Raw genomic sequence first — 26,805 nt, forward strand, 5'->3', positions numbered from 1 at the left:
TCATGCACAGCATGGCAGGGTCGCAGGTGACGGCCTGGCCCTCACCTGGACTTGCATCGAGATACGCCCATGAGTTGCCCAGGAATGTTTTTTGGCATAACGTCATTTCCGCCCCGGAAGTATTTGTTTGACCCTGCAGGTCCATTTCCGGGTCATAGTTGATTATGCTAATTTATGCAAAGTATTGAATAAATTATGCAAATTTATGTTAATAAAAATGACCCAATTTAAATCCAGCTCTGGTGTCCGTGTCGTTACTCCGTCTCTCCAGCAAATGCTGTTTGTTGAGAAATGTGTAAATCAAATGGAATGTCTGCAAACCATAGTCAGGTATTCAAACATCAACTTACAGTGAATAGGAGAATCAAGATGAATCCTAGTCTGAAGCTTAAAACAACAGAGGCAAACACTACAGATTTAATGGAGCAGTTGTAAACAATAGTAAAGAAGTAAGCTAGAGATCAGGAGGTCAAGGAAGAAGATAGATTAATGTTTAGGATTTATATACTAAAACCTTTTAGGCTTCACAGTACATTTTCCATAACATTTTTTATCAAGACTTTTTTATACAAATGACTGCACTTGGACCCAGGTGATTAGCCCTTAATGGAATATAATTTTCTCGTGCAAAAAAAAATCTGACTCTGAACAAATTTTTATTGTCAAAGAACATAAGGTTAAATCCTTGCACTTATATTGCATTATCCTGCAACAATGCCATAATTGTGAAGCAGTTGTTTGATTTACACATTTGGAACAGGTTGTTGGAAATGATGTGCCTTTCTCCCTGGTCATATCTTAGACTGAGATACATTTTAAAAGTTCTTCCTTTTCCTCTTGAGAAGATTCCTCAAAGAGCTTTGACAAGAACACACTTAGTAATGACATCATTAGATGTGTCCTAATGACATCTTATTACTTTGCAGAGAAGAGGTGTAGTGAATGCTCTACTGGTTATTATGAAATCAGTCAGGGGTAACATAACTTCTCTATTTTTAGAACATTTTCCTCTGTATTTGCACCATTATTTGCTGGTTTCCCTAGCTGTATGGTTCAGCATAGCACTGCTACATCTGTGACCTGAAGTAATTTAAGTACAGATTGTAACATAATCATATTGGTTGTATGATCTACACACAATACATCTTGAATATGAAGGATCAAGACCATAAGAAAACTGCACAGCAACAATGCATATATGTATTTCTTGTACTTTTAAGTCTTCATACTTGAAATGAGCACATTTTAATAGTTCACTGTTCGCTTAAATATATGTGACGGAAAAAAAGGCTGGTTTGATATTCTGTAGTGAAGTTAAAAACCTGGCAAATGTATATTATACAGCTTTGCTCATTTATTCAAAATTTTATATTTCCATTTGGTGAAAAGAACATGTTTCCTAATGTTAAACATTATATATTTTGCTAAATAATATGCTATTCCAAAAATACAGAATAATTTATCACCTAATTAAAACTGGCTTGTGCCTCCAAAAGATTTCCAATTAGTTTTAATACCCAGGCACTTATATTAAAAGGTATCTTAATTTTAAATTCCATATGCAAGGGAATACCATATTATAAGCTTCCTAGAATATATTTGGTTATAGTTGGTTAGCCAGTTGAATTCTATGAAGTGACTTATGCCCAATTAATAGTCCCCAATTAAATAGTAATTTAACAATTGCAGTGATTCACTTAACAACTATGGGGAAAATTCAATAAATGTCTAATTTAGCAACAGAAATTTGGGCTCAATTGTACTTGTAAATAAAAATTTATATCTATTAGTAACATAGTTGTTAAGTGAACCTGACTTCCCATGGACTTTAGTTGTCAGAAGGTTACTAAAGGCAACCACATGAGCCTGAAACACTGCAACTGCCATACAGTTTCTACCTTAGTTGCCAACCTTTTGAATTTTGATCATTTGACCACAGGAGATATTCCTATGGTTGTACTTTTATACTTATTACATTAACATGACAAGTGCAGCAGTGTAAAGTGTCATTTTCAAAATGTAAAAGGAAAAATTTATACTTTATTGCAGTCCAAGCAACTATAGTCAGCAATTTGTCCTGCTTTTACTGTGATTTGTGTAAGTCTTGATTTAAAGATTTAAGATTAAATCCTAGTGTCTTGTCTGTTTGTGTATTTTGACATTGAAAAACCTTTGTAGCACTGATCACAATATACATTTCACTAAATAATTGTTTTGTAAACAATGAAATTTATTGTTGCATATAGCAACACAAAGCATATAATGCGGATATTGCTGCAAGGACAATGATATTATTCTAGATTAACTCTTGTTGAAATCAGAGCCCTCAGTGTTAATGTCAATTCCAAACAAAATATTCTTATAAAATTCTAAAAAGTTAGACATTTTGTATAAACGACACAGGATATATTCACATTTTGATTAACGATAGTTGGTAAATTTAAGTAATGAAAGCACAGTAGGTTTTATTTTCACAGAGGCAGACATTCTTTCCGCGGGTGTGCATTATATATTTGTTATTTATTTATATTATTTATTTATTTATTTTGTCCAATACACAATAATACACAATGAAGGTTATAGAGGATATCATAGAGAAGAAAATCAAGATATAGGAGAGACTATAGTACAAGGGACGGAAGGCACTCTAGTGCGCTTATTATTTGTTACTCTTGTTTGTTTTTATATCTAAGAACCACATTGAAAAAGATTCTGTCATACAAGTAGATATGGTCCCATCACAAAAATAGACAAGACTATTTTATGGAATTTCTTACTTTTGTTTCCCTTTGGATAATAATTGCTTTACTTGCAAAAAACCAAGAAAAAAACAAACCACATGCTCTAATTCTCAGTGTTTGCTAAATTTTGATAACGTAGTCAGAAAAGCATTTTACATTGGCATCCTTCAATCCTGAAAAACTATGGTATCATGCTCTGGAAAAGTATTTAGGGACTGCAGAAAAAAAATTATTTATTTTATTTATTTAATTGGATTTATATGCCACCCCTCTGCAAGGACTTGAGAGGCTACCATGATATCTATGTATCAAAAGAACATTAATTCATATGTTGTAATTTCCATTGCTGGTGAACCACTATTTTGTTAATATTTATCTATTACCAGTAAAAATGTATAATATAGATTTAAACACAACATGATATGTTACAATGTACAAAGATATCTTACCAATACTACAGGACAGATTGAGGTGGGAGGTAGAATGTGGTTCTTCAGAATACCACAATCACATTCAGGCTTTAGGTGTGAAGCACACTTATTATGTAGCTGTAACAAAAAAAGATATAAAATGTCACTATGAATTAAAACATAGTGTAATTTTTTTTAATAATCAGAGCAAAAAACAACAACACTTGCATTCTAGTAATTGCTTTTTGGAGATAAGGATTTTTAGCTTTTTCTCAATTATTGTTATTTCTGTACTGTTCTTACTGTTGCTGCTGACAGTAACATGTTAAAAGTTATTTGTTTAACATGTATAGCTAATGCTATCATCCTTGTGAATAAATAACTCACAGACGGGATAAGATTGTTGCCAGTCCACATTTTTTTGTCAGCCAACTGTGTGAAATATTGCGTACACAAACATCATTACACATACACAGATATACAGAGAACGGAGGGAGGAAAAACATTTATAGGTCTTCTGGATATGCAAATATGTTCAATAATACTACCTAGTTAAATCAATAGGGGGGAAATCAGAATGTATTGTGTTGTTGATTAAAAATAAATAAATAAATGCTATTAGCACAATCTTAAAAATGTTTAAGGAAAAATTAGTCCCATAATTAAACCCTTGAATTTTTAAAAATTTATTTTGATGTTTTAATTGCAATCTTACAATATAATCCTAAACCTATTCAGAAGTAAAGCTGGCATAGGTAAAATGAAATTATGACTAAAATAGTGCAAATGGTACTGAAGACTAAAGATGGAACTCTTAACTTACTCACCTGAAAAAAATCAAGCACTATTTACTTGAATAGAGTAAATAGAGAAATACATTATAAAATTGAAAACAATATTTTTAACAACGTTGGATCATGTGTAATTTGATCAGATTACTTTCTAGGGTATAAAATTTCATTGATTTTATTAGTATTTATAGTGTGGATATATTATTATTTTTAAAGTTTTATATTGTTTTCATTTTGTTTTAGGGATATAAAAGTGTATTATGGAATAGAATAACAAAGTTGGAAGAAATCTTAGAGGTCTTCTAGTCCAACACCCCTGCTTAGGCAGGAAACCCAAAACCACTTCAGATGAATGGTTATCCAACATCTTAATAAAAACTTCCAGTGTTGGAGCATTCACAACTGGAGGCAAGTTGTTCAACTGATTAATTGTTCTGTCAGGAAATTTCTACTTAATTCTAAGTTAGTTTCCACACATTGCTTTTTGTTCTACTCTCAGGTGCTTTGGATAATAGTTTGACTTCTTTGTAGCAGACCCTGAGATATTGGGACACTGCTATCATGTTGCCTCTAGTCCTTCTTTTCATTAAACTAGACATATTTAGGTCCTTCAACCATTCTTCATGTTTTAGCTTCCAATCCCCTAATCATCTTTGTTGCTCTTCTCTACTTCCTTTTAACATTGTGGTGACCAAAACTGAATGCAGTATTCCAAATGTAGCCTTACCAAAGCATTATAAAGTGGTATTAACACTTCATATGATCTTGATTCTATCCCTCTGTTTAGGCAGTCTTGAACTGTGTTGGCTTTTTTGGCAGCTGCTGCTCACTTGTGGCTCATATTTAAATGGTTGTCCACTAGGACTCCGACATCCCTTACAGCTACTACTGTTGAGCAAGGTACCACATATATTGTATCTGTTCATTTTGTTTTTCTTGCCTGAATGTAGAATCTTACTTTTATACCATTGAATTTCATTTTGTTACTTAGCATTCAATGTTCAATTCTGTCAAGATCCTTCTGTATCTTGAACCTATTTCTGGAGAGTTGGTGTCATTTGCAAATTTGATAAATTCCCTATCTATCCCCTCATCCAAGGCATTGATGAAGATGTTGAAGAATAGTGCACCTAAAACAGAGCTTTGGGGTACCCCACTGCATACTTCCCTCCATGTAGATGCAAGTCCATTTAGGACTACACATTGAGTGCAACTTGTCAGCCAGCTACAAATTCACCTGGCGATAGTGCTGTTTAACCCACATTTCTCTATTTTATCTAGAAGTAGGTTATGGTCTACTTTATCAAATACCTTACTTAAGTTCAAGTAAATTATATCAACAACATTCCTCTAGTTCACTAATTTTGACACTTTGTGAAATAATGCAATAAGATTAGTCTGGCATAATGTGTTTTTGACAAACCCATGTTTGCTTTGGATTATTACTTGGTTTGCTTCTGGATGTTCGTTGATTCGTTGCTTGATTATCTTTTCCAGAATCTTCCCTGCAATTGAGGTCAGGCCTGGTAGGTCCTGGATCTATTTTTTCCCCTTTTTTTGAAAATGGGAATGACATCAGCTTTTTTCCAGTCCTCTGGAAGTTTCCCGGTGTGCCAGGATTTTTGAAAGAGATATTTCAATGGTTCTTAGATGTCGTCTGCCAGTTTCTTCAGAACCTTGGGCATAAACCATCTGGTCCTGATGATTTGAACTTGTATAGGCTAGACAGGTGTTCGCTTACTATTTTCTTCCCTGTTTTAGCACTTTTTTAACATGTGTTCCTAATCTGTTTTTGTGGTGCTGTTTTTGATGTTGGGCTGTGTTTTTTTCTCCCTTTTGTAAAGACAGATGCAAAAAGCGAGTTAAGTACAGTAGTCCCTCGCTATACCGCGCTTCACCTACTGCGGCTTCACTTCATCACGGGTTTCTGAGGAAGTCGATCGGCAGATTTAAACAGCCCGCCGAACTCGATCGGCAGGTTTTTTTTAAAAAAAATAATATCTAAAATTGTAAATACTGTATTTAAATACTGTATCTAAAATAAATACTGTGTGGGAAGGGTTTATAAACACTTAAAACAATGAAAACTTACCAAACAATTACAATATAAATACTTAAATAAGTACTATCAGTCGATAAATTCCCCATCGCGGATTTCACCTATCGCGGCCAGGTCTGGAACGTAACACCAGCGATAGGTGAGGGACTACTGTAGTTCTGCTATCTCCCTGTTGCTTGTCATCTTCTTATCATTTTCAATGGACCAATTGTTCTCCTGACTGTTTTCTCTTTTTTTTCCAACATTTTGGAAGAATCTTTGTTTTTGCCATTTTCACTTTTGCTGCAAGTCTTTGTTCGTTGTGAGCCTCAGCTTTCCTCACTTTATGTTTACAGGCTCAGGCTATTAGCTGATATTTTGCCTTCGTTATGTGCCCCTCTTTTCACTTTTTATAATTTTGCTTTTTGCCTTTCAATATTATAGTAGCACTAAATATTATAATAGCACTAAATATTATAATAGCACTAAATGTCTATCACATTAATATCTAAAGAAAATGATTTGGAAATAAATAATTGTTGACTAACATGAGGTAGATAATTTAACCTCTGTGTTCATTTGCCATTAATTAGCATAGTTTTATATCAATATTTTTTTGCTTTCAGATATGCCGGTTTTAATTACTGGGAAATTTCCTAACAAATTAGTCATACAAATTGGATGTTTCTCATTTATACAACATAGTTAATAGGTAGCACATAAGTATTTGCTTTTACAGGTGATCTTCCTCAATACAGTAAAATAAGTTGTCTAGCAGCTGTTCCATAAATCACTATTCTCTGGGTTGAATGAATGATTTAATTTTCTCTGGATAATTTATCCATGTTTATGATACAAGATTGATATATCAAACTTATGATATATTAGTTTAAATATGAAATATACATTTTTGTCAATTACATATTCTTTAGAGAGAGATCTAGCAAAAGATAAATTGACTGCTATATTTTTGAATTTGAAAATGATTGGCAACTAATAACACCCTTGTATACATTAATCATTACTGTAAAAATACCTTTTTCTGGCAGTTTCCTAGCAACCAAAAAGAGGTATAGCAATCCCCAGCAACACTGAAATTTATTGTGTTTGCCCTATAATCTAAAACATTGTTATGTTAATTCTCATTTTTAGTAGTGAAACCACATTTACCATAATTAATGTGCATTAATCCATGTACCATCCAATTGAAACATTGTTACATATGAGGTGATTATTAACAGTTTTCCTACTTAGTAGTATGCTCTGAACAGCTTAATCTTTTTATTAGGCAGAACTGATCTTTGAGAAAACAAGTAAGATGTAAAATATTGTTTAATATTAGATAACATAATGTGTAACAATATCATAGAATAACATTACAGAAACTCATGAATTATTTCACAAAGAATATGTAACTGCAATTATTGCTTCTATTGCTACGAATATTCCGTATATATTCTTTAATTTTTTTTAAAAAAAACCTTTGAATGCTTTCTTCCTAATTTATAAAAAATAAAATAAAAACTAAAAAAGAACAGGAGAAAAAAATAATTTTGATAATTTATTTATTTTTATTTATTTTTCTTAAAGCAAGACACTGACAAGCTGCACAAAAACCACCAGGATCTCATACACTATTTATTTCTACAAAAATTTAAAAATAAGAAGAAAATCCAATTTTAATAGCTGGCACTAGTTAGATGAGAATATAAATACTTTTATGGTTACTTAATTCTAAGGGAAAAAATGAAATGTTACTGTTATAGAAATTACTCTTAGGTACTATTTGATTTAATTGAAAAGTTGATACTATAAATTATTTATTTATTTATTATGTATCTTATTGCGCTAAAATATTGGAAGTCACTGCTTTTTCTTTTTTCTTTCTTTTTTATCTATCTTCTTTATTCACTTTCCTTTTCCTCTTTTTTCAGTCTTTATTTCTATTTCCATTTTATATTAAGGAAAAAAACTTTACATATACAGTGGTATCTCTACCTACAAACGCCTCTACTTACAAACTTTTCTAGATAAGAACCAGGTGTTCAATATTTTTTTGCCTCTTCTGAAGAACCATTTTCTACTTACAAACCTGACCCTCCGAAACTATAATTGGAAAAGGCGGGGAGAAGCCTCTGTGGGGCCTCTCTAGGAATCTCCTGGGAGGAAACAGGGCCTAAAAGGCGGAGAGAAGCCTCTGTGGGGCCTCTCTAGGAATCTCCTGGGAGGAAACAGGGCCTAAAAGGCGGGGAGAAGCCTCTGTGGGGCCTCTCTAGGAATCTCCTGGGAGGAAACAGGGCCCAAAAGGCGGGGAGAAGCCTCTGTGGGGCCTCTCTAGGAATCTCCTGGGAGGAAATAGGGCCTCTACCCTTCCTGTGGTTTCCCCAATCGCACACATTATTTGCTTTTACATTGATTCCTATGGGAAAAATTGCTTCTTCTTACAAACTTTTCTATTTAAGAACCTGGTCACGGAACAAATTAAGTTCGTACCATATCCCTGTATATATCCACTAGAAATTATCTTGAATATTCCCAAGAAATTACCTTGGAAATTACCTTGGAATGAATTTCGGTTTTAAACCTGTGCTGCATTTGTGCATGTGTAAAGGAGCATTTATTCTGATGTGTGTATGGCAAGTATTAGATTTGTTTCAAAATGCAATTTTAGGGTACAGAATGCTTTGTATTTTATCTGACATTTGGTTATGATATCACAATTTGATTTTTATATTTTATCAGTATTTTATTTTTGTCTGCTAGGTATGTTCCATGTTTTCCTGAAAATAAGACAGGTTTATTTTCTTTTGACCCCTGAAATATGGCCTTGGCTTTATTATTGGAGTGCAGCTTATTACTTTGGGGGTGCAGTAGGTGGCGAGTGTGAGACTGGATGTCCCATCAGTCGCCTCCCCTCCCTGTTCTTTGCCCTGCCTGAGCATCTGGCTCATCACTGCCTCATGGAGCAGGACTCTGCAAGGTTTGTTGTGCTGTTGCACAAACAAACTGAAGGACTGCTGCAAGCTTCATCATACCGGCAAAGGTGGTGTCCTGCCAATCACAGCTATGAAGAAAATCATAGTAGGGTAGTTATACATGTACGCAATGGCACAACAAGCCCTGTAGAGTTCTTCTCCATGAGGCAGCAGTGGTGCGTGGTGAGTCTGAGACTCATTTCTGGCAGGGGGGACATGTTGTCCAGCAAGATGTACAATCTATCTGACACTTGTAGCTCCATTGCTGTTGTGCATGATGTTGTGCATTGCTGGAGAGCATGATGTAATTTTTAAAAAACCCTCATGAGTTCGAAAAATATGACTTAACTCGTAATATTTTATTACAATGTTTTTCCTATACACCATGGTAGGGAATACTGGAAAGATAAGACACGTGTCTCGCAGCACAACACATCTCACCCCAACCCAATGGCAACAGCAGCCTGGCTGCTTCCCTTCCCCGCCATCTTTTTATTGATGAGTGGCAGGTGGGGCAGGGGAGAAGTAAAACACATGGAGTGAAACATGGTTTCCCTTGCAGTCTCTTCTCCCCTGCTTGCTAGGCATGGCAGGACCTCCTTGCTGAACCACCTGCCCCCTTTAGGAATATAATTTGTGGGTGGCAGGTTGGGTGGGGGATAGGGGAGGACTACAAGATGTCAACCCTGGCTAGAAGTTCCTGAAAGCAGAAAAAAGGTTGGCTGCTGTGTCTTCTAGCAGCCAGGTCAGAGAGACAACAAAGGGTGAAGGGAGCCGCAGCCTTAGAGAGGAACTCACACTTCCAGAATAGCCTCTCGTGGAATACTCTTGCCTGGCTTCCGTAAGACTCAGGAGCAGTTGGCTGGCTCGACTGGCCTCTTACCATTCAGTTGGTGAGTGGTGCTCTGCCTGGCCAGAGGGAGGAGGTTGTCTACTGGGAGGGCACTAAATGGCAAGAGGTGCAGGATGGCTGCTCTCGTGGGATGGGAGCTTACAGGCAAGGGGGATGGTTGGGAGGTGGGCAAGCACTAAATACACTGGGAGGAGAGGGAACAGAGAAGCAACTCCCAATTTAAGGGGTGCTGACTCTAGCTGACTGGGGAAGGGAAGGTCTTCCTCCTGTGTTGCCCATGCCCAACTCTTCACTACAGCTTATTTTTGGATATGTCCTATTTTCGGGAAAACACGGTATTTATTATAACTATGAATGATTAAAGCAGTCTTAGAGCCCTTTTTGCGTGTGTAAATGAGAAATCTGTTCATTCTAAGTCATTTTTTTAAAAATTCAAATGAATTAAAACTCATCTTAGCAACAAAGAGAAGTTACTCCATTTTTTAAATGTTATCATCATAAGGTTTTTGTGTCATGCTACGATTGTGCATGTGCAATTATTTTTAAATACTTTGGTGCTAGCATTTATGCATGTTTATTTGTTTATTTATCAGTCCTATTTGTTGCCACTATTAAAATATTACTTAAACTGTTTTTACTAGCACTATTATTGATAGTATTGCTAATACTTACTGTGATTTGACACCACGCACAATGTAACCCAGTCAATCCTTGGTAACATTTAATAGTTTTATGACATTTATCACATTTTGTTGGACAATTTCCTTCCACCCAAAAGTGATGCATAACCTAAAAAAGTATAAAGGAGATTATTTTACACCAATTTATACAAAATAAACTACTAACAGATAAAGAAATATTATGAAGTTCAATAGTTAATGCATTGAAATAAACAGGCAGATTAATACCCAGGTGTTAATAGTATAGTAATAAACCTTATTAAATAGTAAAGCAATACACCTTATTAAATAGTAAAGCTCTCACTTGCTTTCCACTGTTTTGGAGAAAACATTATCCAAATAAAATTATTAATCCTGAGTACCTGCTCATGCTTCTTCACCAAAATGGATCTCACAAATATCAGTTCCAGAAAATTATCTTAGATATTTTTTAAAAAAAAATATTGGAAGCTATACTTTAGATATCCTGTAATACTTAGAGTATAAGGGTTACGTTCCAACTTTAAATTGACATTGGAGACCACATTGCTTCCCCAATAGCAGCAGAAAAGCATTCTTTGTTTTCTATTACAATGTAGGAACTATTTTAGCCTGTCTTCCTTCAACCTGTATTCCTCAGTAATACTGATAATTCCTCAAGTGAATGCATGAACTGGTAGTAAAAGATTTAAAACCCCATGCTGATATATACATTGCCATACATATAAAGTACATTATAGTAACATATGCCTTGTATATACAAAAACACACATATACAGAGGCCCACCAGAATTCCACAGACATGAATGTCAGCTTACTTCAGTATTCTTTTTTGATTTCACGTATGTTTTGATACAAGATGCTGGTGCTCTTGAGACACATCGCTCATGAACAGTGTACTTGCAAACTAAGAGAAAAATATAATAATTATTAAAAGTTTTTCTAAATAAATATAAATTTTCAATTATCTATTCATTACTCATTCTTCTACAATTCATCTACAAAGAATTATATCCAGTTATCTCTAAAAGAGAAAAGGCGGTCCAGTAAAGAAAATAACATTAGCAGCGTTGGAAAAGAATGTAAGAGTACTCTTCAACAGCAACTTTTGATTAAATCAGCCCTCCCTAAGCAGTTCACAATAATTCCAAAATCAAATTAAATAAATAGAAGTAATATAATTGGCAAATGCCAAATGTTTTCCTGTCATTTGCCAAGATGAAGAAATCTATATTTTCTAAACTATAGGCATGAAAGCAGCTGGTATAACTGAATATGAAAGGCAATGAGTTTGTCTTTCTTTAAATGGCTAATTAGTCTTGTTTCCAGACAGTATGTATGTACTGTATGTGTGTATGTATTATTAATTTATTTACTTACTTACTTACTTACTTATTTACTTACTTTTTTATTTTTTATTTTTTTTTGTCAATACCTTTATTTCATGAAATTAATTCCAACTATTGCAAACTTTACTGTTTCAAATTTTCTGAGGAACACAATATCATCTCCCTTTTTCATTCTGAAAACATTCAGATTTGATTTTACAAAATACCAACATTATATTTTTGAATTGATGGAAGTTAAGATTAATGTATCTCTGTGACAAAGATTTAACACTATATTGTACAAAGAATAATGTAATTAAGCAGTTGAGGAATCATTAAATTAATTATTGAAGAACCAACTTAAATTAAAATAATAAAGTAAAATTGTATGAGATAATAAAATATCTGTTCCCGTTTACAAATGGTGCTGCCTTTCTTTGTCTTCAGTTAAAACTAAGGAAACTAAGGAAGAGTATCCAGTCTTTAAATACTCAGTTATACTCAATCACCCCAATCTGGCTCAATTTAACTTGACTCAAACTATAGGTTGTAAAAAGAAAAAGAAAACCTAAGGAAATGGTATGTATCAAATCTAGTGCTATGAAAAGTTGTTAATCAATAGACCAAAGGAAGCAACTTAGTTGATGGTCAGAGAGGCCATCTCTAAAATCTCTGGGATGTTTTGTTTACCACAGCATAATAAAATTTCTACCAGTATCTCAGAAATAATAAATTGACTATTTCAACTGACAATAATGAATCAGAGGAGTTTATCCTTAGCGAATGATGCCCTAGATTAGTGATGGCGAACCTACGGCACAGGTACTAAAGGTGGCATGTGGAGCCGTATCTGCTGGCACGTGAGCTGCTGCCCTAGCTCAGCTCCAGTGCACATGTGCACACCGGCCAGCTGATTTTCAGCTGGCATGGAGGCTCTGGGAGTGCATTTTCAGCTTCTGGAGGGCCTCTGGGAGAATGGGGGAAGGTGTTTTTGCCCTCTTCAGGCTCCAAGGAAGCCTCTGGGGAGAGTGAAAAACAGGCCTACCTGGCCTTACAGAAGTTGGGAATGGGTTGTTTCTGGCCTCCAGAGGGCCTCTGGGGGGGTGGGGGGGCAGGAGAGGCAATTTTCGCTCTACCCAGGCATTGAATTATGGGTGTGGGCACTCGCACAGGTGTGACAGTGTGTGCGCATGCGCTTTCGAACCCAAGAGGAAAAGGGTTCCCCATCACTGCCCTAGATGAATGGAAGGTGCTTAATAGTGTATTTTAATTTTCAAAATTTTAACCCAACATCAAACGGAATGAAAGCAGAGAAAGAATATAACATTCCCCCTCCCCCCCTTTCCTTCCTCTAGCTGCACTCTAAAATGGATAATTCTGAAGGACGGCAACTCTTCAAGTGACTGTGTTCACAAAGTTAACAGGAATTCAAGGAAAAGTTCCCTGTGAAGCTGCATTTTAAATTAATTCACTTGCTTTTAAGAATAGATCTCTACCAAGGAACAAACTTTTGCCTTTTTCATGTTTCATCAAGGGAATACCATGGAGAAGATAAGAATTAAAGTTATCAGTAATTTTTTTTTAAAAAAAGCTAAATGATAGACTAGAAAAAAGTAAGTGCCATAGAAAGCTATGAGCTATTTAAGACCATGAGAAATGCCTCAATGGATCGATTATGCTGAATTTTTGCATTGATTTGATGTACTACATTATCTTAATGGCAAAACACACCTTACTAAAATAAATCAAAGCTGCCTCACCTGTCTACTATTAATAAGCATTAAAACCTGTCTTTCTTTCAAGGATAATTTAAGAGGAGATCCTGAATTAGAGGATTATATATGTCATGGGCTTTCTAGTGTGCCCAGCTAATAGAAAGATTTACAAATTGGTAAAATGGAATTTGATGTTGAACTGGATACAAATTATGATCATATTATTGCTAAAAACTAAAAAAAATGGAAACAAGATGAACACGTAAAAGACAGTATAATAATCTGGGTAAGTTTTTGGTACAGTATATTTCTTGAAAATGTTATCATTCTGAAGGTATATTTTAAAACCTTTCATGGACATGTAAGAAATCTAGAGAATATTGAGACCAAATATGTATTTTGATTCTGAACATTTTAAAGATACATATATTTATTTTATTTTATTTCTATGCCGCCCTTTTCCTGAGACTCAGGGTGGCTTACAACATATTAGAAATCTACATAAAATTGCATTCTAAAAAAAATTCACAGTTAAAAAGTAAACAAACAGATTCATACATGATACATCCTACATTCATTCATTGGGTGAGGCAAGATATCAAAGTTTCAATGGTCCCAAGCCTGCCGGCAGAGGTGGGTCTTCAGAGCTTTGCAAAAGGCTGGAAGAGTGGGGGCAATAAGAATCTCTGGGGGGAGCTCATTCCAAAGGGCCGTGATGGCCACAGAGAAGGATCTTCCCCTAGGCCCCACCAGGCAACATTGTCTGGCTGATGAGACCTGGAGAAGGCCAACTCTGTGGGACCTGACCGGGATGTATGAGAAAGAAGATGGTCCCATAAGTAATTTGGTCCTATGCCATGTAGGACTTGGAACCAGATATACAATTAAAACTAAGGCCTTTCCTGTTTGGATTAATGTACAAATAGATTGAGAGATATTATAGAAATTTGTTTTTACAATTAGACTTGCTGTGCAAAGGTGGAAGGATTTAGAATTGTCTACATTGGACAAATGGAATTCCATTAAGCTGATGAAATTGACAGAGATGGCAAAATTGACAACTAACAAGACGGACCAATTTTAATTTTACTTGAAAAACTCTCTTCGACTTTTTGCAAGAAACTGAGAAATGAAACTCATATTTTGGCATTTGATATATTAGAATTACAGTGTTCCCTTGATTTTCACGGGTTCAAACTTCGCGAATAGCCTATACCACAGTTTTTCAAAAAAATATTAATTAAAAAATACTTTGCGGGTTTTTTCCTATACCAGGGTTTTTCCCGCCCAATGACGTCATACGTCGTCAAACTTTCATCTGCCATTGCTGATTGGCCGTTAATAAATAATTATGTTTATAAATATCAGGATCACTAAGTGTCTTATTCAATGGTGAGTACCAGTAATAATGGTGAGTAAATGGCTGTTAAGGGAATGGGAAATGGTAATTTAGGGGTTTAAAGTGTTAAGGAATGGCTTGTGATACTGTCCATAGCCAAAAATGCTGTATTTACTTCCGCATCTCTACTTTGCCGAAATTCGACTTTCGTGGGCATGCAAAAATCGAGGAAACACTGTACATGGAATTATAAAGTAACTACTGTTAATTTTAGTTGGATGTGTTTTTATCTATATCTACACCAAAGAAAAGTTGGAAGTTTCCCCTTCTTGCTTTATTTTTTTCTTTTCTTTTCTAATTATCTTCCTTTTTGTCTAATCTTTCATTTTTTCTATTTTCTTTTTGCTTGTTTAGTTATATTCATGTTGTTGAAACTTAATAATATGTTAATATAAAAAGTAAGCATTAGAAGATTAGAAGATCTATGCTGTTTTTATTTTCTAGTAGACTGTAATGTGCCTATAAGCAAAATTTGGTTTAATAGCCATTTAGTAAGATGTACAGCACTTGGTCTTGGAGTTTGAGTACCAGAATTGAACTGAGCTCACAGGATTTTCATACAACAATTTGCACTAATGAAATGGTGGAAGCTACCTTCATTTCAAGTAATTAAGAATGGAAGGAAAGCTATTTTGTCAGTGCTGCTGTTAATTCAATTAAAGTCAGAAATTTTTCTTCTACCCACCCTTGCATTAAAGATGAGGGAATGAATCATGATGGGATGGGGAGAATAAGAAATAAACATTTCTAAATCAAAACAAATAAATAAATAACAAAGCTAAATAATGGGCAATAAAAAAGCCTTAAAATAAAGAAATACAATATAGATTTTAAAAAACCCTGGCAAATGACTTACTTAAAACCTGATCTGAGCACTTTAACAAATATAGACATTATTTGTTAAATTCCACAAAATGAGGCAACGGCTAAGCTTCCAGAATCATGATTTCTAGCTCAGCAGTACCATCTAAATGTTGAACTGCACCAAGGAATAGATATTGGTTTTAGTCCTCTATGTAGCATGATACAAAAAATAATTTTTGACTGGCTGAATTATTCTAACCTGGCAGAGTCAAACTGAACTATAAGCCTCTTTCCATATGGTTTGCTGAGTATGACCTCTAGACTCATTAAGATATGTTTTCCCATATTGCTTAGCTGTGTGTGTGTGTTTCTCTGTGTGTCTGTTACATCCACATGAATCAATATACAGTAATTGTTTTATTGATGTGCTATACTGGATATGTACAAAGGGTGTGAGCAACTGCACACAAAAGTTTGGGCAGCACTCAAGTACAATATTTGCCTTCACAGTCTCATTTAAGACTACTCTCTGTGGCCTAATCTAAAAGCTCTTGATTAAAAAAACTCAATTATTTTGTCTAGGTAACATTCAAAGCATTAACAGAATCAACCAGGATGCATACTCACACGAACAAGAGAGACCCTGTTTGCCTAATCCTATGAGCATATTCAAACAGAGATTACAGTAGGCAGGCTTATTGAAGTGTTTTAGTCTCCATACATGCTGCCCATCATCCTTCACATTCTGCAGAAAGAAATGGATTTCATTTAATGGCATAAACAGAAAAACTTTTCAGTGCCAATAAAAATTGAAATTGACTCAAGAACATAAAAGACAATCTGCTTCTTCATTTATTAATTTTAAAGTGATTACAACATAATTTTTCCAAATAGACATGTAGAGATATGGTAGCAAAACAGAAGACAGGGAATTGTGGTAGTAGAGCTAAAAACTCTAAACCTTTTAGCACAAATTGTTAATAAAATGATTTTCCCAGGTAACATGCATACAATCATATTCTAAAACATAAGCTATGAATGCTTAGGGTTTACTATGCTACAGCTACAAATTCAACTTACTACTTAGGGTTTTTTTTAAAAAATATTGCATTGCACTCGAACACAATAGCTGGATGAAAATGGGTCACTTTATTGATTACAGTAAGAGACCTGCAGAGGGAACTAAATGGGGCGGAATACCTGAACACAACATACCTGGGCAACTTAACAGGCAAACTCCTTGCTTAGTAAGGGTGAAGTGTGCCACGCCCAGCGTGTGGGAGGGCTCACCTCCATGACCCGTAACCAGAAGTGACGTAGATGAGCCCCAAGCGCTCCTTCTTCCCACCGCTCCATCCGGGGAGGAAGCATGAGTTGTGTGACGAAGGAGCCCATCACCTTTTAAAAGATGCCCAAGGGAGAACACCAATTGATACTGACACCCTTTCCTCCCTGTTTCTGCCAATAGTGACCAATAATAAAGTAAAGCCAAATCAACCTATTTACAACCGATATATCCCCTAACCCTTTAAACCTTGCACCTGACCAGAATGGAGAAGGCGAAAAAACAATCTGCGATAAAACTATCAGATTGCAAAAAATTCCTTCTCTGCCCCAATGGGCGACCTCTGAAAGACACCCTGGATAGAGTGGAGGGTGGGTGAGTCAGGAGGTGAGCAGGGAGCGAAGGGAAGAGGTCAGGAAGTGCAGGCCCTGAAATAGGCCTGTAAGCCCCTCCCCTCTTCCCGGCAGCCCTTGTGAAGCCGATTCCGGCTCAAGGGCACTCCCGCGCTGGACCAATCAGGGATCAGCTGGGAGGCGGTGCCCCACCCCTTCCAGCTGGAAGGAATGTCGGGCCGGCAGTGTTTTTCCCCCGGCCTGACAAAACAACTTATTTGCTGCCTGGGAGCATGGTGCTCTCGCCCCTCCCGGCTGTCCAGAACGTCGGGCCGGCGGCATCCCCCCCCCGGCCCGACGTGGGCATTTGCTTGCTGCCTAGCAGCTTATGGGCGTGCCCGCGCTCTGCACGAGCATGCCCAGCTGGGAGGCGGTGTTCTCATCCCTCCCAGCCACCGCAAATGTCGGCCCGGCGAGAATCACCCGGCCTCTCAATTATTTTAGTATTGGCTTTTATCTTTATCACAGGTTATGAATGAATAATGATGAAAGTTTAATGAAAACACCCTAATTAAAATTGTCACATCTTTACTTAGGTAAAACTAATTAGAGTAAACAAAAATAGAACTTGAATTAATTGATGACTATAGGACTATAACTAGTAAATTGCTGCTATTTATTCAAAAGGATGGTCACTATACAGGAACAGAACATATGGATCTATCTACATGATATAAAATACAATATATTTTACATATTAGACTTCCTGTCAAAGTATTATTCATGGGTCTATGCTCTGTTGCAACTGCTTAAAGGGACTTTGTCAATCAGATCGTTTAAAAAACCTTGTGTTTTTACATACATTCTGGAATTCAAAATAATAAATACATAAATAAAATATTATTTTTAAGCCTAGCATTAGGAGTGGGTTCCTCCCAGTTTGGGTCTGTTCCCCCAAATCAGTAGTGACACACTGGTAATGTCACAATGATGTCACTGAAACAGATTGGTCGGTACAGATTGGATGCCGCCATCTTTTTAATTCTTTTTTTTAAATCCTTCTGAGCATGCAGAAACTGAGTTCTGGCATGTGCATTCAATCACCTGTGCAGAAACTGTGTTTCCAGCACTGTGTATGCAGTCACCATCTTTTTTCAGCTTTATTTTGTTTTGTATTTTTTTCAAATTTTTCGTTACTAGAAGGAACAAACTGGCAGCGACATAAGTTGGAATCCACACCTGCCTAGCATGTGTTATCCCATTTTTATCCCATATGTTATATTTTTATCCCTGCCCAGCATGTGTTATCTCATGCGTTATCCCATGTGGGTCTTGACCAGATATAAATTTTCTTTACACATTCTGACTAAAATTTTAAAATCATTTGTCCTGATCATTATTAAAGTCAAGTGCTTTAGATAAATGGAATGCTCCATTGCTAAAAGAAAATGGAGGCACTTTTTTTAATTATGTTGAAATTACAAAAACAATGCAGTTGTTAATGAAACTAGAATATAAAATGAAGGTTAATATCAACATATAGTAATAATTTTGGAAACTCAGAGTCCTATCAAAATATGGAATTTGACATTTTATAAATAGCACTAGCTTTATCAAATCTAAGCTTTAATTTTACAAAGTAGAAAAAATATGTTATTGATGTGAAAGAGTGTATTCAATAGTTCCTTAATAATTTTAAAATATATTTACATTAGAAAAACAAAAATATGAAGGAGTACATTTCTATTTAATTCTATATAAAAACATTGAGCTACATCCACATTAATATTATATCCAAAAAAAAATTTCAGTTCACTTCATTAAATCTTTTTTTAAAAAATTAAAAAATGTATTTTGTTATATAGACTTTGTATTCTATTATTGTATTTTTATTATTATATTTCACAAAAAATGTGGTTTTACTATAATATAAATTTTAATTATGTATAAATGTTTAAAAAAAATATTTACAAGCTGGCTCCAGATTAAGAACAAGTTTCATTCCTAAATCTGTCTTTAACTCAAATTTGTATGCTAAATTTGAACTATTAATGGCAGATTTGTATGCTAAATTTGAACTATTAATGGCAGACAACATTTTGCTTCCTTGAGTCAATGAACCTCTGAAACTATTAAATGTTTTCAAGAACTACTTTAAAACCTTTAAAAGTAGGCTGTATATTTAAAATACACACCATCAGTTGTTCATGAAAATATTGCACAGCTTTAGCACTTTTATTTAAGGAAGGAGAATGCCAGACTCCATTTTCAGAGGTACAGCCCTTTGGGTTGCCATAAATTGGATATTCTTAACCCAGAGACTATATACTGTCCAATGCCAATGCTATAATAAGGATTTTTATAGTTGTCTCATATTCTAAAAACATATTGTGTGTGGTTTCCTATCAATGGTGATATTTTTACTTATTACTTGTTAAGCTTACTGGCAATATGCTTGAGCCAAACTACTTCACCAAGACATTTAATACATAGTCAATTGATATGGATTTGAGAAGATTTCTGGTAGTAAAACTGTTTCTTGCTTCAAAAATATAAGGTCTTGATTAGGCAAGGTTCCCCATCGCTGCCAGTACCACTGCGGTTATGTGCGCAGCTCTGTGACCAACAGGCAGGCGGGCACACCTGCACAAGATTTGGCTTCTGCACATGTGCAGGAAGTGAAATCTCATGTAAGGATGCTCGCACGTGCCAGATTTTGCAGTTTTCCAGTGTATTTTTTGCCTCTGCATGCGCAGAAGCAAAGAAATCACAGAAAATTGGTGAAAACTCGCATGTGAGAGCATCATCGCATGATATTTGGCTTCCTGCACATGCACAAAAGCCAAATGTCATGTGGGGATGCATGCCTGCTCGCTGGTCAAATGGAGCTACAAGCGCAGCTCCATTTTCATTAGTATACTATAGAGTGGCCTGTACCGGTAGGAATGCAATGCTGGTCTTGATCCAGTAATGGATTTCACTTATCTTTGCTACTAGCTCGGAGATGTGTATGTGCACACACTCACTTCGCTATCTCTCTTGGCACTGCTTCAGCATACTTGCCGCTGCACCTACTGGTTCGCCAAAACTGGGGCAAACTGGTAGCAACCCAGCACTGGTCTTGTTCATGCAATAAGTTATTTCCATAACTGAGTGTTCAATCTCTGGGTACATTTGGACACTCAGACATTATACAGTGTTCCCTCGATTTTCGCGGGTTCGAACTTCGCGAAAAGTCTACACCACGGTTTTTCAAAAATATTAATTAAAAAATACTTTGCGGGGTTTTTCCCTATACCATGGTTTTTCCCGCCCGATGACGTCATATGTCATTGCCAAACTTTCATCTGACTTTAATAAATATTTTTTTAATAAACTTTAATAAATAAACATGGTGAGTAATGATCTAAATGGTTGCTAAGGGAATGGGAAATTGCACTTTAGGGGTTTAAAGTGTTAAGGGAAGGCTTGGGATACTGTTGATAGCCCAAAATAGTGTATTTACTTCCGCATCTCTACTTCGCGGAAATTCGACTTTCGCGGGCAGTCCTGGAACGCATCCCCCGCGAAAATCAAGGGAACACTGTATACTGAAATTAATGGTTGAGTTGTTTTCCTTTTTCAACTGAAAAGAATGGTTAAGACTATTAATAGAACTTCTTTACTTGATTCACTCAAAACTCTGCAAACTGCATTGAGAGAAATATAATGAACTCGCATTTTAATTGAATACACTTTATTTAATTTGGTATGGCTGCCCACTCCAGAAGACTGAGTGGCTTACAAATCCAAAACATACATACATACTTACATACATACATACATACATACATACATACATACATACATACATACACTTATTTATTTATTTGTTTATTTGTTTGTTGTTAGAGTTGAAATGGACTTTGTAGGTCTTCTAGTCCAAACCCCTGGTTGAGCAGGAGACCCTACACCACCCCAGACAAATGGTAGCCCAATTAAAGCAGTTAAAAACCACACACACAACTTACTAACTAGTTACAAAGTGCAAGTCAACCTCTTTTTTTAAACTTTGAAAAGAAGATAAATAATAGCAGGATCTTCTTTAGTTCGTCAAAGAGATGAGCAGGCTCAACCTAAGTATAGTATTAAATATATCACCCATCAGTTTGGACTCATTGTGTTACCACAAGAAATCCAAATTCAGATTCCTGTGAATTCCATTGGCCGTTATCTATCAATTTTCCTTGAAAGTGGCAATCAAATTCTTGTGTAGGTAGCATATAATAAACTTTTGGTGCTTGGAACAACTCCTGTTCTTGTTACTTGCAGTTGATGCTTTTATTTATTTTTTAAAGTTATAAATAATTGGGATAGTACATGCTAACATTTATTAGAATCTGCAGATTCTAATAAATGTTCTATAACATTTTATTATATTTTTATTCGTTTATTTTGTCAAATATACATACGTATTGGTAATATACATACATATAACATTGTTAATATACATAAGAAGGATACTGATAAGAGGGAACATTAGGAAAGGGATGGTAGGCATGCTGGCATGCTTATGCATGCCCCTTACTGATCTCTTAGGAATCCGATTAGGTCAAAAGTGGACTGTCTAAGGGTAAAGTTTTGGGGGTTAGGAGACAAAATCGCAGAGTCAGGTAGTACGTTCCAGGCATTAATAAATGAATAATTGAATAATTGAATAATTTGAATAAATAAAATAATTAAACACTCTGTCATTAAAGTCGTATTTTCTACAATCAAGTTTGGAGCAGTTCATTTTGAGTTTATATCTGTTGTGTGCTTGTATATTGTTGTTTTTGAAGGTGAAAAAGGACTCTTCTCATAAAGTATCTCTGGACACTTTCTAATGTATTTATGTCAAATATGGGGTGTGGGTTCCAGACAGATGAGCTATATTAAAGGATTGGTCTGGCAAATGTTTTTTATGCTCTGGTTAGTAGTGTAATATTACATAAGAGTAGGTTAACAACTCTTGAAGCCTTTTTTGGCAATGTTGCAGTGGGCTTTCACACTTAGGTCATTAAATATGAGTATTCCAAGGTCTTTGACAGAGTTAGAGTTGTCTGCAAGATCTTGTTTATTCAGCTTGTATTCGGTGTACTGATTCTTTTTCCAATGTGTGGGACAGAGCACTTACTGGTTGAGATTTGGAGTTGCCAGATGTTTGACCATTCTGACCCAAGGTCAAGGTCTTTTTGGAGAGTAGCAGTGTTGTTGGTGGCAAAGATTTTTACATCATCAGCGAAGTGAATGCAATCGCTTGTAATGTGATCGCAAAGGTCATTTATATAGAGTATAAAGAATGTTAGCCCTAGTACGCTGCGTTGGGGTACACTACAGCTAACAGAAACAGGATTTGATAGGGCGCTCGTCTGTTTGATAGGAACGCAGTTATCCAGTCATGTAGGGATCCAGAGATACTGTAGGATTTTAGTTTTCGAAGGTAGTTTATTGTGAACCACCGAGTCAAAAGTTTTATAGAAATCTATGTAAATTGCATCTATTGTTTTGTGGTCCATATGTTTTTGCAGTGTGAAGTTGCAAGATAATTTTTTCCTGAAACCCAATTGCTTTTTGAAAATAGGTTGTTAATTTCTAGGTGGAGGGTAGTGGACTGGTTTATGATTAATTCCATGACCCTGCATGTGGCGCAGCATAGAGAGATTGGTCTGTGGTTTTCTATCAGACTGGGATCTTCCTTTTTGAAAATGGGATGACCGGGGCTAGTAACCATAGGTTTGATAGGGAACTGGTCCAGTAAGATTTTTCAAAGATTATGCTTAGTGGTTCAGCTGTGGCTGTGAAGAGCTTTTTTAGGAAGTATGCACAAAGTCCAGCGGGTTCAACTGACAGAGAAGGTTTTAGGGTGTGCAATGCTTTTTCAACATTACCTTGCAGTGTGATGTCATGGGACTCTGTCTGGGACTCTGTAACAAAGTAGGAAGCAAAGTATGATATTTAAGGACAAATCATAGACAATTGTTTCAGGAAGGGTGAGATTATATGTAACTTGGATTTTTTTAGGTTTAGTGACTTTTTGTAGAATATAGCTACTCCGCCTCCTCTGCGGGTTGCACAGTTGGACTGAAAAATAAGGTAGTTTCTTGCTGTGATGATGGAGTCAGGGAGGGATGTGTTTAGCCATGTTTCACAGACAATCTGACAGTGCTCCCATGCACATAAAGTTAGGGATATTTACATCAATGGGACTCACATGTCTGTATGTGTCTCTTTTTTGTACGTGTCTGTGTGTATGCATAAAATACTATTTCAATTCTGTAAACAAAAACCATATTATATGAAAATTGCTAAGCAAACTTTCCTTTCCACTTTACTATCATGCTTTACGTTTAGTATGTTTGTGTATTTCAAATAAAAATGAAGAAGCATATTATTTTTATTACATCTTAATCTAATAGTTTCTGAAAATTCTCTAAAAGAATTGCAAATGCTCCCTCCTGTGGAAAACCTAAAAAATAGCAATAAAGCAATATGTTATGATTAAACCATTTTTGGCTATTATTGTTCAAAAAGAGTGTTTAATGATTAGCTTTCATCCACTATTAATTTTCATTTTTTTATGGATGCTTCCTATCTTCCTCCCCAAAATTGGGGGGAGAATACTGGAAAGAATACTAATTAGAAAATTTTGTGAAAAAGTCTTGTCTGGACATACTCTGAGACTGGAAAAGAGAGGGGGGAAATGGATCAATGGTTATTCACACTTTTAGAATATCTGTGGATAACTTTCATTATTATTCATTTTCAGATCTGAATAAAAAGCACATTTTACAATACTAAACAAGCAGTGTTCACAATATTTTCTGTTGTTAGTCGCAAAGTCATGACCGACACAACACAACCCCATGAACAACTTTCCTCCAGGCCTTCCTGTTATCTACCATCCCCCAGAGTTCATTTAAGCTCATGCCAACTGCTTCAGTGACTCCATCCAGCCACTTCATTCTCTGTCGTCCCATTCTTCTTTTGCCCTCAATTATTCCCAGCATTAGCTTCTTCTCCAGTGAATCCTTCTTTCTCATTAGGTGGCCAAAATATTTAAGTTTCATCTTCAGGAAACTGGCCTGCTAAAGAAAAGTCAGGGTTGATCTCCTCTAGGACATTAGGACTGATCACCTTACAGTAGGGACTCAAGGAACTCAAAGGAGTCTTCTCCAGCATCATAGTTCAAAGGCCTCAATTGTGTGATGCTCAGCCTTCCATTATAATATTAATGTACTCTATTTCTACCATTCTTTCTTTATCCTTTCAATTTTACTGTCAGGCCAAAGCCATCGTTTTGAGTTAGAGACTTTGGCTTGCCTTAAATAGAATAGTACTGTTGGAATTGGGGAGGGGTGGTTGCATGAAAGAGAAAAAGACTGATTGTTGCAATTATGGTTTTATAATACATATGATCTTAGTGATATTTTTATTGGGTTTTTACTTATATTGTATTTATACTTCTTGTTAGCCACTCAGAGTCCGTTTGGAGTGAGCGGCATATAAATGCAATCAATCAATAAATCAATAAATAAATAAATAGTAGCCACAACATTCTTTCCAGAAAATCAAGGTTATTCTTTCTTCTGCACCAACTGGAATTACAGGGGAGGATCGTGGATCTTGAGAGAATCAGAGTGGTCCATGTGATGCGGACACCACAAGGCATCTAGACAGGCTGATAGACAGTGCTGGGGTGGAGTCAACTGTTGTGGTAAATGTCAGTACCAATGACATTGGGAAAGCTAAGCAGAACGTCCTGGAAGCCAAATTTAGGTCACTAGGTAGAAGATTAAAGTCCAGGACCCCCAAGGTTGCATTCTCAGAAATGCTACCTGTTCCACGTGCAGGGCCAGCTAGACAGGCAGAGCTCAGGAGCTTCAATGCGTGGATGAGGCAATGATGTCGAGAGGAAGGGTTTAGATTCATTAGGAACTGGGAAACATTTTGGGACAAGCCATACCTGTACAAAAGGGACGGGTTACACTTGAACCATAATGGAACCAGACTGCTGGCGATTAATATTAAAAAGATTTCAGAGCTGCTTTTAAAATGATCCGTAGGGGCAAGTCGACAGGAGCTGGGCAGCTTCTGGTTCAAGAAGGCGCACTGCCATTCACTAGCTGAATGGTCCAAAACCTAGCAACTTCAAATCTCTGCCACTAAATGCTCTGTCTTACACATTGGTAAAAAAATCTTAATACTAAATATAAACTTGAAGGAATCAAACTTATTGATAACCCCCACTCTGTCAAAGACCTTGGAGTACTTATATCCAATGACCTAAGTCCCAGAGCCCACTGTAACAACATTGCCAAAAAGGCTTAAAGAGCCTAATCCTTCACAGCTTCTTCTCTGGTAATATTGATCTGCTAACTAGAGCTTACAAAACATTTGTCAGACCAATCCTAGAATATAGCTCACCTGTATGGAACCCACATTGCATATTTGACACCAACACAATTGAGAGAGTCCAGAAATATTTCACAAGAAGAGTGAAATATCCTCCTCTTCCTGCAACATATTCCTCTTCCTGCAACAAAATACCTTACTCTGCCAGACTTGAAATTCTTCGTCAGTGCTTTGAACCTACCAAAATAGCTGGTTTCTTCTTGGCCGGAATCAAGAGGTTTCTCCTGAATCTTTGGGGAGATTGCATTTCTCCCCGAGATCCTTGGAGTTTCCCCTTTTTTCTATCTATCTCCCCGGGGTTGATGATGCCTATTTAAGGCTTCCATGCTGGGAAAAGGGACCTTCAGAAATGGAGGCCCGTTTCTTCATTCCAGTTCATGCTGACATCACTGTTGGAAGTCCTAACCCTGCCTTTCTCATGTTATGCTCTACATGTAAGTTAAATAGGCAGAGCGACAGCCTTGCCAAACTCCTTTTTCAATTTTGAACCAATCGGTAGTTCAGTGTCCAGTTCTCACTATTGCTTCTGCACCCACATATAGGTTTGCAATGGAAACTGCAATGGAAACTGCAGTTTAATGTTTCCAAATGTAAAATAATGCACTTGGGGAAAAGGAATCCTCAATCTGAGTATTGTATTGGGAGTTCTGTGTTAGCAAATACTTCAGAAGAAAAGGATTTAGGGTAGTGATTTCTGACAGTCTCAAAATGGGTGAACAGTGCAGTCAGGCGGTAGGGAAAGCAAGTAGGATGCTTGGCTGCATAGCTAGAGGTATAACAAGCAGGAAGAGGGAGATTATGATCCCGCTATATAGAATGCTGGTGAGACCACATTTGGAATACTGTGTTCAGTTCTGGAGACCTCACCTACAAAAAGATATTGACAAAATTGAACGGGTCCAAAGACGGGCTACAAGAATGGTGGAAGGTCTTAAGCATAAAACGTATCAGGAAAGACTTAATGAACTCAATCTGTATAGTCTGGAGGACAGAAGGAAAAGGGGGGACATGATCGAAACATTTAAATATATTAAAGGGTTAA

General features: G+C 36.1%; 1 protein-coding gene across 4 annotated transcripts in view; it reads right to left on the reverse strand.

Moving 5' to 3' along the window:
• DGKB (diacylglycerol kinase beta) overlaps nucleotides 1-26,805 on the reverse strand; it is a 345,124-nt gene that overhangs the window by 288,686 nt on the left and 29,633 nt on the right. For all 4 annotated transcript variants that reach the window (XM_070729086.1, XM_070729085.1, XM_070729084.1 and 1 more), the window contains 4 exons: nucleotides 16,341-16,458; nucleotides 11,286-11,374; nucleotides 10,481-10,597; nucleotides 3,191-3,289 (listed from right to left, as the gene is read on the reverse strand). In XM_070729086.1, coding sequence (XP_070585187.1) covers nucleotides 3,191-3,289; nucleotides 10,481-10,597; nucleotides 11,286-11,374; nucleotides 16,341-16,458 — 423 coding nt within the window. The remainder of the gene's footprint in view (nucleotides 1-3,190; nucleotides 3,290-10,480; nucleotides 10,598-11,285; nucleotides 11,375-16,340; nucleotides 16,459-26,805) is intronic.

This window comes from Erythrolamprus reginae, chromosome Z (assembly GCF_031021105.1).
Source record: "Erythrolamprus reginae isolate rEryReg1 chromosome Z, rEryReg1.hap1, whole genome shotgun sequence".
Classification (NCBI taxonomy): Eukaryota; Metazoa; Chordata; class Lepidosauria; order Squamata; family Dipsadidae; genus Erythrolamprus; species Erythrolamprus reginae.